Source organism: Chinchilla lanigera, unplaced genomic scaffold (genome assembly GCF_000276665.1).
Source record: "Chinchilla lanigera isolate Chin_1 unplaced genomic scaffold, ChiLan1.0 scaffold00021, whole genome shotgun sequence".
Lineage (NCBI taxonomy): Eukaryota > Metazoa > Chordata > Mammalia > Rodentia > Chinchillidae > Chinchilla > Chinchilla lanigera.
Genome location: NW_004955422.1, coordinates 25,513,883 through 25,530,824, shown reverse-complemented (window position 1 = coordinate 25,530,824; position 16,942 = coordinate 25,513,883). Strand labels below are relative to the sequence as shown.

The following is a 16,942-nucleotide window of genomic DNA, read 5'->3' as shown; positions in this document are numbered from 1 at the left end:
AAAAAAAAAAAAAAAAAGAGGTTGGTAGGGTCATATTCCACTTTTACAGCAGAGGAAACAGGCACAGGAAGGCTAAGTCACTATGGCAAGTCATATAGTTGATGAGGGACATAAGGAGGCAAGGATGAACTCAGATCTGTTTGACTCCAGAGCTCTTCTTGGGAGCTGGGATTTAAGTTGACCTCTCTGTCAGTGCCTTACATGTTAGGTCACCACAGACATCTGTTAAGTTTTTGCCAAGGTCATGACATATTGGTACAGGGTCTAGAGGGATGCAAAGATGGAGAAGACCAACTCCCTCTCTGTATACTTCCTCCACTGGATTCTGAGCATGGACAAAGCTGTCAATGCTAAGTACTAAGTAGTAGATGGAAACTGCAAGTTCTAAGAATTCAGGAGAGGAAACTTCTCTAGAAGATGGCGGCCTTAAAGAATGCGTGCCAGAAAAAAAAAAAAAAGCGTGCCAGGGGAGGTGAGTTGGAGGATGAACCTTGATGTGTTGAACCATAAGGAAGGGGCAAATTGCTTTTCTTCCAGAGTTGCTTGAACTTCCCCACAAGAATTGATTGTTAAATTTTCAGGAATGTTGTGGGTTGGTAGATACAATAATTATTAAAATTAAATGGTATCAGCCTACAACTAAATAAGTTATATTAGGAACAAGCTTACTGAGTCCTGGGAGCTCATTTTCTAATGTTGCTGAATTTACTATTATCTCTGTCTTTGAGGTTGTATCTTTAATAACTACATGTTAGAAATTCTGTATAAGTGTATACATCTCTTCCCAACTGCACATTTAGTGACCTCACATTGGTAGTTTGAAATTAGCCATGGTGGTAGTATTTACACAGTGAAAATCAGCAAATACCCTATCAGCTCCTGGTTTATGGCTTTGCTGGTTGTCTTAAGAAAATAGTGATCGGGGTATGGTGGTACATGCCTATAATCCCAGCACTCAGGAGACTGAGTCAGGAGGATTGCCATTAATTTGAGGGCAGCCTGGGCTACATAGTAAGGTCAAGGCCAGTCTGAACTGCATAACAAAACCTGTCTCAAAAAAAAAAAAAAAAGTGGGCCAGGTCTGCAGCCCTTACCTTGCAAAGAAGGACTTTTAGGAAATATCCTTGCAGTATTTAGGAACGGTTATTTGATGTAATGTAGAACTTAATAATTGATGAACAACTGAAATTCTGACATACATGTAATTTCAATATAGTGAATATAATTCATGTGAAGGTGAGAAATAAACAGTGGATCACAAATAAGATTTAATAACATTACATTTATGGAGAATAGAGTAGACTGGGGAAGCAGGAGTGGTGGTGCTCACCTGTGATCCCAGTACTTGGGAAGCTGAGGCAAGAAGATTGCCACAAATTTGAGGTCAGCCTGCACTACGTATAGAGACCTGGTCTCAAACCCTACACCCCTCCCACTTTTTTCTTTTTTCACATTTTTGTTTTTAATTCTAAAAAAGAGATTGGTAATGAATCAATCTCTCTCGTTCCAGAATCTGCACTGGAGTAAGTGCTATGGGTCATTCTAATACAGGACTGCTTGGCCCTTATTCTGAGAAAAGTAATAGAGGTCATAAAGTATCAGCAGGTAGGAGGGCTTTGGGCCAGCAGATGAGTTTATTTGTCTATGATAGTGTTTGACTAAAGTCTGATGTATGCATATATGTATGTATTTATTTATTTTTGAGACAAGGTTTCTCCATGTAGTTCAGGCTGGCCCTGACTCACTATGTAGCCCAGGCTGGCCTTGAACTTGCAGTGATCCTCCTGCCTCAGCCTCCTGCACCACCACACCCAGCTACACCACCACACCCAGCTGATTTAATTGTTACTGTGAAGATTTTACATGCAAAGTCTGATTTCTAGCTTTGAGAATTTAGAACAGGAAGCAACAAGCTGTATTCTAGTGTGCCCACCTCTTCCTGGAATTGAAAAGCCCTTGCCCATTCTCAAAGGATTGCTCTTTTTTTCTCATTTTTATTTTCCCTTGAATTTTCTTCCTTAGCAAAACCCAGCAGTTCTAACTGCTGTATTTTGCTTGTGCTGCCACTAGAGGACAAAATCAGCAGCTGGTGGCTAGATGTTCTGTGGACCTGGTAAAGTTGGCAAACACAATTTCCTGCTGGTATTGCAAACATAATGTCCATAATCAGTTCATTCTGAGCTGTTTATCACTTGGGGATACGTAGTGAAGCAGCTCTCTCCACAGATACAGATACAATTAGAGACCCACGAGAGACTTTTTCAAGAGGAAACTTGGCATTTTGGTCTCCTAACACCTGCAGTTTCTGGGTGATGAATGTTTGTTGAATGAGTGTTGAATAAAGCTTCAAGCACAATGTGTGCATATAATATGGGCTTATTAAATGTTTCTTCCTTTCTTTCCTTCCTTGCCAATAGTAATCTGTCTTGAACATTAAGCCTTTACAATGTATCTCTTAGAGTTCTTACTAAAAAAGGGGTAAGAATTTGCTTGTTTTTTGGTTTTGGTTTTGTGTTTTGTTTTTATTTTTATTTTTGCTTGAAACATCATCTTGCTGTGTAGCCCAGGCTGGCCTCAAATTCCAGATGATCCTCCTGCCTCAGCCACCCGAGTGCTGGGCTTACAGGCATGTGTCACCACACCCAGCAGAAAAGGGGTAAGATTTTATAAAGGTAGGAAATAAAAAGGAGAAATGACGTATCTTTCTTACCTGTCAGATCAGCCAAGTTTAAAAGTATGAAAACCAGTGTTGGCAACGATGTAACTGGCTCTATCTGAAGGACAGTTTGGCAGTAGGTATCAAAATGTAAAGCATGCATATTTTAGGAATTACTCCCAAAAAGATAATCAAGTGTGGGCAGTGTGTTAGGATACACAATGTTATGCTGCCCTTACAAACAGTTCTTAAGTCTCAGTGGAGTAACGAATCTCACTACTTGCCCGTAGCAGGAAGTCAGGGGAACCGGCTGCTTTGAAATGACCTTAACCCACACTTTCATGATCACTAATAGGTAGGACAGGAGAAAGGAATGTTGAGATTTTAAAGATTGTACCCAGAGCATCCCAGGTCCCTTTCCTAAGGAAATCTAAGGAAAGTGGCCAAAGCAAATAAGGCCAGGCCCAATTCAAAGTGTGAAAAGGAGAATCCTACCGTGTACTTGGGAGGAAGACTTGAGTATTTGTGAACTACCTTAATGACTGCTAGAGGAGTTAAGAGATCTGTATAGAATATGTTGCTTCCTGCTGTAGGTGAGAGAAGCCCCACTGCAAATGCCTAATATGTAGCAATTAATTTTTTTTTTTTTTTTGGTCTTTTTGTGACAGGGTCTCGCTATGCAGGTCAGGCTGGCCTTAAGCTCACTTTGCAGCCCACGCTGGCCTCTAACTCGCAACGATCCTCCTGCCTCAGCCTCCCGAGTGCTGGGATTACAGGCGTGCGCACCACCACACCCGGCTTTGTAGCAATTAATTTTTGCTCATGTGATAGTCTAGAATTCAGTGTTCCAGAGCTGGAACAGTTGTTCTGGGAAGTCAGCAAGAACCCAGGCCCCTTGTAGCTTTTCCTCATAATCCATAGCGATGGCTTTCATCTTAACATTTACAGTGTGGCTGTCACACTGCTGGCTGTCACATCTGAGTTTCAGGCAGAGAGAAGCAGGAACAGCAATAGTTTCCCTTGGAGTTCTATCCAGCAATCCTTCACTTACATCTCATCAGCCAGAACTGAGTCATTGTCATCCCCACTGCAGATGAGTTTGGGAAAGGGGTGATTTGGTTGTTTTCTTAAACTGGTGATTTTTGTCCTGTATAAAATTGGGCTTATATATAATACTAACATATTAGAAACCACCACTTATGAATCTTGAAAAAGTGTTTTCTTAAGTATAATACATACTCAGTAAAGATTTCAAATCTAAACTGGACAGCGTGATAAATTTTGTGTGTGTATACACCTGTGTAATCATCACCAAATCAAGATGAAGAACATTTCTAGCACTCCAGAAGACTTCTTTTGGCCCTTTACAGACAGTATTCCCCTACAAAGGTAACCGTTCTCATATCACCATAGATACTATGTTTGACTTCTTTTGCTCAACTGAATGCTTATTTTTAATTTTATAAAGTATAGCATATTTAGAATAATATATGATATTAAAATGATAATGTAGAACAATGAAAATATGTTCTTGATATGTTATGGAGTTTCTAAAAAGGTTACAAGAGTCTTGTTTTATATCCCTGAACCCAGTTATGAAAACTGGTATATAAACATCTTATATGTTCATAGAGAAAAGTTTGAAGTAGTTATTTGTGGCCATTCAGATTAATATAGTTTTAACTTTGTGTTCTTCTGTTTTGCTTATTTTAGAATAATTTTAAATTTACAGAAAAAGTTGCTAGAACAGTGCAAAGAACGCCTGAATTACCTTAACTGAAATTCATCAGTTAACATTTTGTCATATTTGCTTTTATATTTTCCCTGCCAAAATCGTTATAAAATCATTATGCTCATTTATTTCTGTATACTTTTTTTTGGAAATAAGGTCTTACTATGGCTGGCTTTGAACTCTTTATGTAACCAAGTCTGGCCTCGAACTCAAGAGCCTTCTGTCTCAGCCTCCTCAGTGCTGCTGTTATAGGCACGTTCCACTGCGCCCAGCTATTAGTGATTATAAGATCAGAAGTCAGCCGCAGAATAATTATCAAAATCAGGGAATTATAATACTGGTAGGATGTATAATTCGTAGTCGTAATCACTTTTACCAACTATCCCAACAATGTCCTTATGGTGATTTTTTTTTCTAGTGCCAGCATTGCTCAGTAATACCTCAGTTCACAAACGCTTCTGTTTGCAAACAGTTCGGTTTTCAAACAAAAGTGACAGAACTTTGCTTCCATTCACAAATTCCACACTGGTGACAGACACTACTGTGGCCATCTTCCTCATGCAAACATGCACATGGCCATCTTCCCAAAAATTGTAAAACAAATTCAGTTGTGAACCAAGGCACCACTGTACTTAGGGTTTTTTTGTTTTTGTTTTTGTTTTGATTTTGGCTTTTTGAGACAGGGTCTTGCTATGTAGTTCAGGCTGGCTTTTGAGCTCACTATATAGCCCAGGCTGGCCTTGAATTACTAGCAATCCTCCTGCCTAAGCCTCCGGAGTGCTAGAATCACTAGCATGAACCACCACTCCCGGCTATTTGCATTTTTTAGTGATGAGTAGATAGCAATTTTATTAAGAAGAAGAAAAAAAGAACACAAAACAACTTCCATTAGCAAATGAAATGAAATGGAGTCTGCTACAATACAGAGAACTTACTTTCAAAGCCTGGCCTGCCTGAAGCATTGGGGTTTAACTTTTATTTATATCTCTTGATGTGTCCAGGGCAGCTGTGAAGTGCTGCGGCTGATAGACCTTGGGAGCTCCCCTTACTATTACAAGTGGGTCTGGCAACATCTGGAGCTGATAGATGACAAACCTCTGAGCGCTCACGTCAACGGTAAGCCAGGCGGCCGCATCAGGTGGCCTGCAGCACTGCAGGGGCTTCTGTCCTGGTTCCACTTCTACCTCTAGAACTTCAAGGGCCAGACAGGATGTCCCATTTGATCCTTCTAAGGCTGCAGAAACCCGGTCCACAGGCCCTGGCTCCTTTTCAGCCTCCTCGTGAGCTTCCTCCCTTCCACTGTGCAGGCTCTGCCATGTGACCGCCTCCTCCTTGCCCCACACATCCCAATCCGCCCACCCTTTTATGCCCAACTCTCTTCTGCTATTTATTTATTTATTTACTTGAGGGCAAGTTTATTTAGCTCACAGTTTGTAGAGGTTTCAGTCCATAATCTGCTGGGTTCAAGGCAGGGTGGCGCATGGCAGAGGGGCAACAGTTCATGGCTGCAGAAGACAGCAAAACAGCAAGAGAGGGAAGAGGAGCGGGAGTGGGAGGGAGAGAGAGAGACTCTCCTGCTTTTTAGATCTTAGAGTGAACGTCCTTTCCCCAGAGAATGATCTCTGAGATCTCATGCTGGATCAGCATCCGCCATCACCCATACTATGTATTCCATTTAAGTACCCTGTATTTATCTTCTGTGCTATTTAACTGTTGAAATCGTATCATTGGATATGAAATGGTTATTAATTATCCATCTGTCTTGGTAGAATTTAAGCTCTCTAATGGACTAGGTATCAGGCCTAGAACCATCTGACTGCTGGCAGGTATTCAGAATTGAATCACAGAATCAGTGGATAAATATGTTAGCTGCTGTGTGTCGTTGTGGGTCGCTTAGAGCTAAACAGAGCTCCCACTTCGTAACTAGGGAGCTCTCATGAGCTCTTAGGGTTTCTTCATTGTGGTTAAGAGGATAAACTCAGGAGCTGCATTACTTTTTCTCCCCTGAGAGAAAGCCACATCCCACAAACTTTAATATGTTGTGTTTTCATTGTCATTCAGTTCATACTTTTCAACTTCCCTTTGCATTTCTGTGATCCATTGAATATATAGAAGGGTATTACTTGGTATCCAAACATTTAGGAACTGTCCAGCTACCTTTCTGTCATGGGTTTCTGTGATAATGTGCTTTATGTAGTTTGAATCCTCTTAAATATATTTGAACTTGTTTTGTGGCCCAGAATATAATCTGTCTGGCTAAATGTTCTATTTGCATTGGAAAAAACTATGCTGTGACTGGGTACAGCATGCTGTGGATGTTTATCAGGTGAAGTTGGCAGTGTTAGTCAAACCATTTACATCCTTCCTGATTTTCTATCTACTTGCTCTGTCAGTTGTTAACAGAGTAGGTTGTGGTGCATGCTTGTAATCCCAGCACCGGGGGAACTGAGGCAGGAGGTTCTGCAAGAGCTTAAGGCCAGGCTGGGCTACACAGTGCGTTCAAGGCCAGCCTGCACTACAAAGCAAGACCCTGTCTCAAAAAACAATAAATTGTGAATACACAGGGTTGTTAAAATCTCCAGGTACAATTGTAGATACAAGGAGTGATTGAAAAATATGGTGAATATTTAAACATTTTAAAAAATTGTTACAGTAAAAGACATTGCCATTAATTCCCCTCAAAATACTCCCCCTCACTTCAAACAGTTTATCACATTATTCCTTTCCTTTTTCCATGTGACTCTGGCTCTTCCCAAAGTCTAAATGACCATGAAAGGTAAACGTTTTGAATTAATTCAGGACATTCTGAAGGCAGCCGCGATAGTGCAACTAAAGACACTTAAGAAAGAGGACTTCAAGAACTGCTTCAGAAAGTGGTGAAAATGCTGGCATAAATGTGTTTGAAGAAATGAGTATTTTGAAGGGGGATTAATGGCAATGTGTCTTTTACTATAACAATTTTTTAAAAACACTGTATTTTTGTATCATACCTTGTATATTTTTCTTTTATTGTGTTTATTTATTTATTTATGTCTTTTTGAGACAGGGTATCACTGTGCAGTTCAGGTTGTTCTTGAGCTCATTTTGTAGCCCAGGCTGGTCTTGAACTCACAAGGGTCCTCCTGCCTCAGCCTCCGGAGTGCTGGGATTACTGGCATGTGCCGCCGCACGCCTGCCTGTTTTTTTTATTTTTTTAGACACGTTCTCATTACGTAGTTCAGGCTAGCTTTAAACTACTATGTAACCCAGGCTGGCCTCAAATTCACAACAATCCTCTTGCCTTAGGCTCCTGATTAGGATTACAGGCCTTCACTACCACCCCCAGCCCTTCCTTGGCTTTCTATCAAGGCTTTCTTTTGTTTTGTTGGTACCAAGGATTGAAGCCAGAGGGCTCTGTAACACTAAGCTATATCTCTAGTCTTTCTAATTTTTGAGACAAAGTCTTTCTAAGTTGTCTTAGGTTGCTCAAGCTGAGTTCAGTGTTGCAGTCTTCCTGCCTCAGTCACCCAGAGTGCTGGAATAATAGGTATTTATCACTACACTGGCTTTTAAAGCTGTCTTATTAGGGAGTACATAGATGTTTAGGATTGAGCTCTTCTTCACTGTAAAATGAACATTTTGGTCTCTGACAATATTCTTTGTGCTGGGGACCCACTTTGTCTGATGTTTTGTTTTGTTTTGTTTTGTTTTGTTTTGTTTTGTTTTGAGACAGGGTCTCACTATGTAGTTCAGATTGGCCTTGAATTCACTAAGTAGCTCAGGCTATCCTTGAGCTCATAGTGATCCTCCTGCCTCAGCTTCCCGAGTGCTGGGATTACAGATGTGTGCCACTATGCCTAGGTTCTGATATTAATTTAATCCCTCCTTTTGATTTAATTTAGGTTCATTTTGATTAGTATTGGTTTGCAGTGTCTTTTTCCATCCTTTTATGTTAACTCCATTTATGTCTTTATGTTTAAAATGGGCTTCATGCCGGGCATGGTGGCACACGCCTGTAATCCCAGCACTCGGGAGGCTGAGACAGGAGGATCATTGCAAGTTCGAGGCCAGCCTGGGCTACAAAGTGAGTTCAAGGCCAGCCTGAACTGTGTAGCAAGACTCTGTCTCAAAAAGACGGAAAAAAATTAAATAAATAAAATAAATAAAATAAAATAAAATAAAATGGGCTTCATGCTCTCACCAGGTTCTGGGGTTCTGGGGTCTCCTTCCAAAGGTGGTTTCTAGGTTCTTCTTGTCTTGAACAAAGAATTGGATAAGACAAGTACAAAATGTAGCAAGGTTTTATGTTTATTAAAGATAGGAAAAGAAACATGCTCTGCAGAATGAATTTGGGCCAAATAAAAGTAAGAAATAAAGCACGCTTGACAGCATGAGAACGGACTGCAGTGGAAGAGAGAACTCGGGTACTGAGCTCACTGGTGGTCCTTTTGTATCTTCCATTCCTCAGGCTGACCTCGGTCCCGGCTGTGCTATTGAAAACTTGCTGAGTTCTCATGTGAGAGACTGAAGGTAGTACTCTCTAATTGGCTCCCAGGATAGGGCTTTGGGTACATCCTGCGCATGTGTCCTGGAACATGTAATTACCAGATTACTCCCCACCTCCCCAGCCAGTTTGCCAAACTCTAGTCTTCTGCTTCAGTGCCAGGCATAGTGGCACACGCCTGTAATCCCAGCCCTCCAGAGCTTGAAGTTGGGGAATTGCTTTGAGGTCAAGAGTAGCCTGGGCTCCATAGTGAATTCAAGGCCAGTCTAGAATATATAGAGAGACCTTGTCTCAAAAAAAAAAGTAAAATGGGCTTAAGCTAGGAGTGGTAGCACATACCTGTAATCACAGCACTCTGGGAGATTTAGGCAGGAGAATCAAAAGTGTGAGCCTAGCCAGGGCAATTTAGCAAGGTCTTTTCTTAGAATAACAAAAATTAAAAAGAGCTGGAGATGTAGCTTAGTTCAAAGGCCATGGATTCAACCCCTTGGGTCTTATGAATACTAGACAAGCATGCTACCATTGAACTGTATCCCCAGTCCTTTCTCTAATTTTTAAATTTTGAGATAGGATCATGTTATGTAGCCAAGGCTGGGCTTGAACTCATTATGTGGTCTGGCTGGCCTTGAACTTGTGATCCTCCTGCCTCAGCTTCCTGAGTACCTGGGATTACAGGTATGTACCACTGCAGCTAGTTAAAGTAGGTTTTTTAAATTTTTCTTTTTCCTCCTTTGTTTTTGTAAGACAGGGTTTTGTTGTATAGTCCAGGGTGGCCTTGAGTTCACAATTTTCCTGCATTAACTGCTCAAGTGCTGAGATCACAGGTGTGCGCCATCGTGCCCAGCTAAAATGGTTTCTTTTAAGTGGGGTGCGGTTGTGTAGGCCTTTAATTCTAGCACTCTGGGGAGTGGAGCCAGGATAATATGAGCCCAGCGTGGGAGATTTAACCACTTAGTGACACTTTCAAAAAAAATTTTTTTTTCACTTTCAAAATTTAAAAAGTTGCAAAGTATGGGGGTGCATGCCTGTAATCCCAGCACTCAGGAGGTTGAGGCAGGACGATTGCCCCAAGTTCAAGGCCAGCCTGGGCTACATAGTAAGTTCAGGGGCAGCCTAAACTATCCAGCGAGACCTTGTCTTAAAAAACAAAACAAAACAAAACAAAATTTAAGAAGTTATTCATTGGGGGAAAAGGCTAGGAATACAGCTCTGTGAGAGGGCCCTGGGTTCAAGCTCCAGTACCAAAAAAGGTGCAGGGAGGGGACAGTGTGTGTTTGAGTCTTGTTTTCATTTTTATTTTTTAAATCCAGTCTGAGAATTTCTGCCTTTTTATTGAGATGTCTAGACCATTTATATTTAATATTATTATTGATTATGGTTGGGTTTTGAACCTACCATTTTGCTATTTATTTTCTGTTTGTTCCATATACTCCCTTTTACTTTTTCCCCTGCCTTATTGATTTATTTTGTATAATTATATTTTATCTTATTTCTTAGCTTATTTGCTATTTCTTTGTTGTGGGATTTTTTTGTTTGTTTGTTTGTTTTTTATCTTTTTGAGACAGGGTCTCACTATGCAGTTTAGCCTGGCCTTCAACTCACTATGTAGCCCAGGCTGGCCTTGAACTTGCAGCAATCCTCCTGTCTCAGTCTTCTGAGTGCTGGGATTATAGATGTGTGCCACCACATCCGGCTGTTGTGTTATTTTGATGATTTCTTTATGGTTTATTATATATTCAGTTTATCATAGCCTACAAGTGATATTATACTGCTTCACATATAGAGTTAGAACCTTACAACAGTATATTTTTCCATTTCTTTCCTGTAAGATACTGTGTTATGTCAGATATTCTACTTTCATATGTTAAAAACCTTAAAATATATAGTTATTACTTTTCCTTTAAACAAACATTTAAAAAATATTTTTAGGGCCAGGGATATAGCTCAGTGGCACAAGCAGTTGCCTGGCAAGTGCAAGGTCCCGAGTTCAATTTCCAGTACAAAAAAAAAAATTTATTTTTAAGTGATAAGAACAATCTTCTTAAAAATTTTTTTTTGGTGTTTTGAGACAAGGTTTCATTGTGCAGTTCAAGCTGACCTTAAACTCACTTTGTAGCTCAGGCTGGCCTCAAACTCATAGCAATACTCTTACCTCAGACTCCCAAGTTCTGCTATTATAGGCGTGTACCACCACATTGAGCAGAAAAGTGCTTTTTATTAGCATACATGGTTATCATTTCTTAATGCTCTTCATTCCTTTGTGTAGATCCAGATTTTCATAAAGTACCATTTTCTTCTTCCTGAGGTACTTTCTTTAATATTTCTTATAGTTCAGGTCTGTTGGTGAATTCTTCATTTTCTTTTCTTTTCTTTTTTGGCTTTTTGAGACGGGGTCTCACTTTGTAGTCCAGGCTGACCTTGAACTGACTGTGTAGCCCCAGCTGGCCTTGATCTCAATGGCAGTCCTCCTGTCTCAGCTCCCCCAGGTGTTGGGATTATAGGCCTATGCCACCATACCTGGCCTTATTTTCTTTTTTAAAAGAATTTTTCGCTGAGTATAGAATTCGAGGTTAACAGATTTTTTCTTTCAATATTTTAAAAGATGCTGTATTAGCCTGTTTCCCAGTTTGTATTGTTATCAACAAAAAATCTAATAACATTCTATTTCTCTTTTTTTGGTGTGTGTTACTGGGGGCTGAACCTAGGCCTTCACTCTGAGCTGTACACCTGCCATTTTTTATTTTTTTATTTTGAGACAGAGTTTTGCTAAGTTGTTAAGTTGGTCAGCCTGTGTTCCAAATCTATGATCCTCCTGCCTCAGCCTTCCAATGTGCTGGGAGTGCAGGCATGCACCATAATAACACACTTTTTTTCATAAACTCTTTGAATAACTTTGTGTGTCTTCTTTACACATTGTGCCTTTTTACTCTGGCTCATTTAAATTTTTTCTTTTTATCAATCACTTTAAGTAGTTTGATTATATTATGGCTTGGTTTAGGTTTGGTCATGTTCCTTTTTTTTAAATGGTAGCAAAGTTTTACTAAAGGTAGGAAAAGGAAGAGGCTCTGCAGAGCAAGTTTGAGCCGAGTAAAGACAGGAGAAGTATACCTTACAGCATGAGAGGGGACCCCCATGGAGAGAGAACACAGTGGTCTGTTAGATTTCTTTGCTTGGGGTTCATTTAATTTCTTGGACCTCTGGATTTATAATTTAAAAATACAGTTTAGGGGCTGGGGATTTAGCTCAGTGGCACAGTGCCTGCCTGGCGAGTGCAAGGTCATGAGTTTGATTCCCGGTACTGAAAAAAACCAAAAATAAAAGTAAAAAAATAAAAAAATAAAAATCTGATGTAGAGGTTGTTGGCTGTTATTTTTCCTGTCTTTTTACTGTCTCCCTCTCTTCTGCTTTGGACTGCTTGAAGTCGTTTCACAGCTCATCGATGCTCCATTTTTACTCTTCTATGGTTTTGGGTACCTTCTATCGCTGTGTTTTCAAGTTTACCACTTTCTGTGGCATTTTAAAGTCTATTCATACAATCTAATGTATTTTTCATTTCAGACACTGTGGTTTTCATATCCTCAAGTTTGATTGGGTCTTTTCAGGAAACATAATTTCTATGTCTTTGCTTAATATACACAGTATTTCTCTTTTGGAATGTAGTTATAATAGCTGTTTCACTGTGTACTAATTCTGTCATCTGTGTCATTTCTGGGTCAATTTCAGTTCCTTGTTTTTTCTTTTTGTGTGGTTCATATTAGTTTTTAATGCTTTTTAGTTTTCATTAGGATGCTAGACAATGTGCAGTTTGAGCACTGCATTATTTTATTTTTTAAAAATTTTATTTATTTATTATTATTATTGGGTTTTTTTGTTTTTTTTAAAATGTATGTGGTGCTGGGGATCGAATCCAGGGCCTGTGCATGCAAGGCAAGAGCTCTACCACTGAGCCACATCCCCAGCCTCTGCATTATTTTATTATTGCTGTAAATATCCTGAATTTTATTCTAGAATGCAGTTGTTACTTGGAAACATTTGATCTTTTTAAGGCTAGCTATTCATAGCTTCTTTGAAGGTGAAATCAGAGCAGTGTTCAATATAGAGCTAATCTTTAAAACTCATTTATGAAGTAAAAGCATTCTGAGTATTCCACAGTACCCATGACTTGGGAGGGTTTCTGTTCTCGTTAGTAGGAACAGGAACTATTTCTGGTCCTCTGAGACCTGATGACTTACCCCTCTAATTACGTCAGGTGGTCTTTTCCCCCAGCCTTGGGTGGTACATTAATAAATTATACTTACCATCTCCTAAATTCTGTGGGTCAGAAATGCGGGCATGGTTTTAGTTTACTTGGTTCTCCTGGCTCAAGATCCCTCACCAGGTGGCAGCTGCTGTCAGAGTTGTCTCATTATGGGAGGGATCCACTGTCGTAGACGCATGGTGACTGGCAGGCCTTAGTCCTGGCCTCACAAGGGTCTCCACCAACTGTTTCATCACCTGGTAACTTGCTTCTTTAAGAATGAGAGCGAGCAACCGAAAGCATGTCCAAGATGGAAGATACAGTCTGTTAGTAGCGTAATCACAGAAGTAACATCTCATCACCGCTGCTACATTCTGCTTGTTAGAAGTGAGCCCAGCCTACACTTCAGGGGAAGCTTCTACATGAGTGTGAATACGGGAAAGTGGGTGCTGTCTTGGAGGCACCTGATCAGCACTCACTTGAGCCTCATGGGGAGCCCTTTGGAGCTGTCTCACTTGGTGCAGTTTGTGAATTCCAGCTGCCTTGTTCTCCATTTCTCTCTCTTTCTCTCTCTCTCTCTCTGTCTCTCTGTCTCTCTGTCTCTCTCTCTGTCTCTCTCTCTCTGTCTCTCTGGACAGGGCCTCACTATGTAGCCCAGGTTGGCCCCAGACTTGTGGCAGTTGTCCTGCCTCAGCCTCCCAAGTGCTGGGATTACAGGTGTGCACCACCACACCTGGCATCTCCATTACTCTTTATTCTGTCCCATCAAGGTAAATTGAGGGGCTACACCTGGGCTTCCCCTCCTGCAACACAGCCCAGAAAATCTCTGGGGAGTAATCTGGGGCAGTGGCAGGCATTACCACTATTTTTTACCTTCCAGGGATGATTGTCCTTTATTGCCTGATGTTTAATATCTTAAAAATTATTTTTTTTCATGTCTTGTCCAGTATTGTAATAGTTTCGGGTGGGAGGGAAAAGCCTATCCCTGTTGTTCCGTCTTGGCTGGAAGCAGAAGTCTGTATGATGTGTTGAAGTAGCTATCTTTTATTTAATTATTTGGATATATCATGAGATTTAATTACCTTTTGCAGACAATTTATTTCCAGTTTTTCACTCTATTTTGGTGGTTTCTGGTGGGATTATCTTTTTTTTTTATTTTTATTTTTGGAGACAAGGTCTCACTATGTAGTTCAGGCTGCCTTTGAACTCACTATGTAGCCCAGGGTGGCCTCAAACTCACAGTGGTTTTCCTGCCTCAGGCTCTAGAGTGCTGGGATTACAGGTATGCACCACCACACCCAGCACAAGTAAACAGATAGATTCTTAAAACTCATGGGAATTGTCCTGCCTCAGCTTCCCAAGTATTGGAATTACAGATGTAAACCACCATACCTGGCTTTCAGAGCTTTTTATAAGTTCTCATTAAGCCAGACCAGGTGGAGTTTAGATTTGTTTCTGTTAGCATTTCTTTTTAGGACTTGTAATGTAGCTAGTGATAGAGTGCTCACCAGCACTTAAAAGAAAAAGAAAGGAAAAAAACCCACAAAAAAACACATTTTTAAAGTGTTATTTTAAAACTTTTTAAAGTAAGTGTTATTAGGTGTACTTTTATACAATGAAGTGCACACATTTTAAATGTGTAGTTCAGTGAATTTTGACCAATTTCTTCCTCCAAGTAATCACCACAGTCAAGTTATAGAACATTTTTGTCACCCCAGAAAGTTCTTTTGTGCCCCAAGCAGTCAGTCTCCACTCCTAACTTTGGCCTTAGACAATCACCAATCTGCCCTTTTTTTCAGTACTGAGGGATAAACTGTCCACCACTGTGTTGTAGTGCCAGCTCTCTCCCTCCCTCTGTCTCCCCTTCCTCATTCTCTCCCTCTCTCCTCTCTCCCTTCCCTCCCTCCCTCCAGTGGTGGGGGTTGAACCTAGGGCCTTCACATCTAGCTGCATCCCCAGTACCAAGTTTCTGTACTAATCATCCATTTATCTTTCATTGCTGATACCGCTCCAGTTTAAAAGACAAAAACATAATCACTTAATGAAAGCATATGAGCTTTGAATCAAATAGACCTGAGTTCAAATCAAGCTTCAGCCTTTTGCTGGGGGACTTGAACTCCCTGCTGTTATCTTGTCTCTTCAGTTAGGCTAATCACACTTGTCTGAGTATAACAGATAGAAAGGGTCTAGCACAGAGCCTTCCCCAGAGGGACATTCATGGAGGCTATAGTATCATTCTTTTTTTTGCTTCTTAACTCTCATGCAAGTTATTATGGTGCTTTCCCACCATCACCAGCATGATATATGCAAAGAACCATTAATGTATTTTCCTGTGCTTTTTCTAACAGAACCAGATCCTATGGTGAGATTTCAGGAATTCCAGATCAAATCATATCCTGTACAGGACTTCAGCTCTCTAAAACTTCTGCATCTCCAGGAAGCCAGGAAGCAACAAGGGATAAGCTTCAGTGAACCAACAAAACTCTCAGAAAATAGTCTTCCCAGGATGCTGGGCCCAAAGATCAAGTAAGCTCAGCTCTTGGTAGATAGAAAAGTTCATATAGTTATAAAGGAGGCAGGGGGTATGACTTCCATGGTGGAATTTCAGGGGTGCTCAGTGAGGGGGCGGAGGTGGCAGACACAGGTCAACCAACCCCAAAGGGATGGATGTGATATGTATATGAGGCAATCTACAGCAGTCCTAGGTTTGAGACCCAGGACCTGAATTCTCTGTCTGTAACTCACAGGGCCATTTTAGGTTCATAGCTACTACTTTACTCAGGGCCTCAGTAACTCACATAAGGAAGGCAGGAGGTACCTTCTGGCTGTGATATTCTGTGTTGCTAGGCCCTTTTGACTCTGAGTTTCTTTAGAAAGTTTTACCCAAGTACGGTAGCTTACCTTTTTCAGAATCATCTGTTCAAGCCTGACATGGTGGTGCATGCTTGTAACCCTATCTGAGACAGAAGAATTGCAAGTTTGGACCCAGCCTGGATGACTTAGTAATTCAGCAAGAATTATCTCCTATCTCCAAAAAAAAGAAAAGAAGGTGGGAGGGAAGGGGTAGGGAGGGGACTCAGTGTGAAGGCCCTGGCTTCAGTCCCCAGTACAACAAAACAATAACAGCAAACAAATAAAAAATTTAAAAATTTTAGAAATTCCTTTATTTTATTGCAAGTTGGAGCCCAGCCTGGACAACTTAACAATTTAATGAGACCCTGCCTCAAAATAAAAATGGACTAATGATGTAGCTTAGTGTGAAAGCAATGGGTTCAATCCCTCAGTACCAAAAGTAAATAAATAAATAAAAATCCCTTCCTCCATATAAGCTTTCAGTCAAATACAACTTAGCCAAAACCATTTCCTGGGTAACTTGAACTATTTGCTTGGAACTTTTTTTTTTTTTTGGTCTTTTTTTGAGACAGGGTCTCACTATGCAGTTCAGACTGGCCTTGAGCTCACTACTTTGTAGCCCAGGCTATCCTCAAACTTGCAACGATCCTCCTACCGCGGCCTCCCGCATGCTGGGATTACAGGTGTGCACCACCATGCCTGGCCAGCTTGGACTTCTTGCAAAGTCCAAGCAGGTTAGGTTTAGCTGCATGAGATCATGAGCCCCTGTATAAAACTGGTGTTTAAAAGGACCCTATCTCCTTCTCCCAAGTCCCTTCCCTATTACTCTTCTTAATTCCCTGACAGCACGAGTCAGTCTCTCTCAGAGTGTGATTTTGCATTTTCTCACCTTCTGGGTGATATTCTCCCAGGAAGGGAACTCTCAGTGTGCAGTGTGGTAGGGCTGGTTGTCCTTATGAGCTGGCTGTATTACAGATGAGT

General features: G+C 40.7%; 1 protein-coding gene and 1 long non-coding RNA gene across 3 annotated transcripts in view; one reads left to right on the top strand and one right to left on the bottom strand.

Annotated features, from left to right (window-relative positions):
• The window catches only part of Cnbd2 (cyclic nucleotide binding domain containing 2), a 60,388-nt gene that overhangs the window by 30,113 nt on the left and 13,333 nt on the right, over window positions 1–16,942 (top strand). For both annotated transcript variants that reach the window (XM_013514075.1, XM_013514074.1), the window contains 2 exons: window positions 5,390–5,504; window positions 15,457–15,634. In XM_013514075.1, the coding sequence (XP_013369529.1) occupies window positions 5,390–5,504; window positions 15,457–15,634 (293 nt within the window). The remainder of the gene's footprint in view (window positions 1–5,389; window positions 5,505–15,456; window positions 15,635–16,942) is intronic.
• LOC102003665 lies at window positions 8,669–16,941 on the bottom strand. Its single transcript, XR_260914.2, has 3 exons — window positions 16,851–16,941; window positions 13,170–13,379; window positions 8,669–8,955 (listed from the first exon to the last, which is right to left on the bottom strand). It is a non-coding gene; the product is annotated as an uncharacterized LOC102003665 (long non-coding RNA).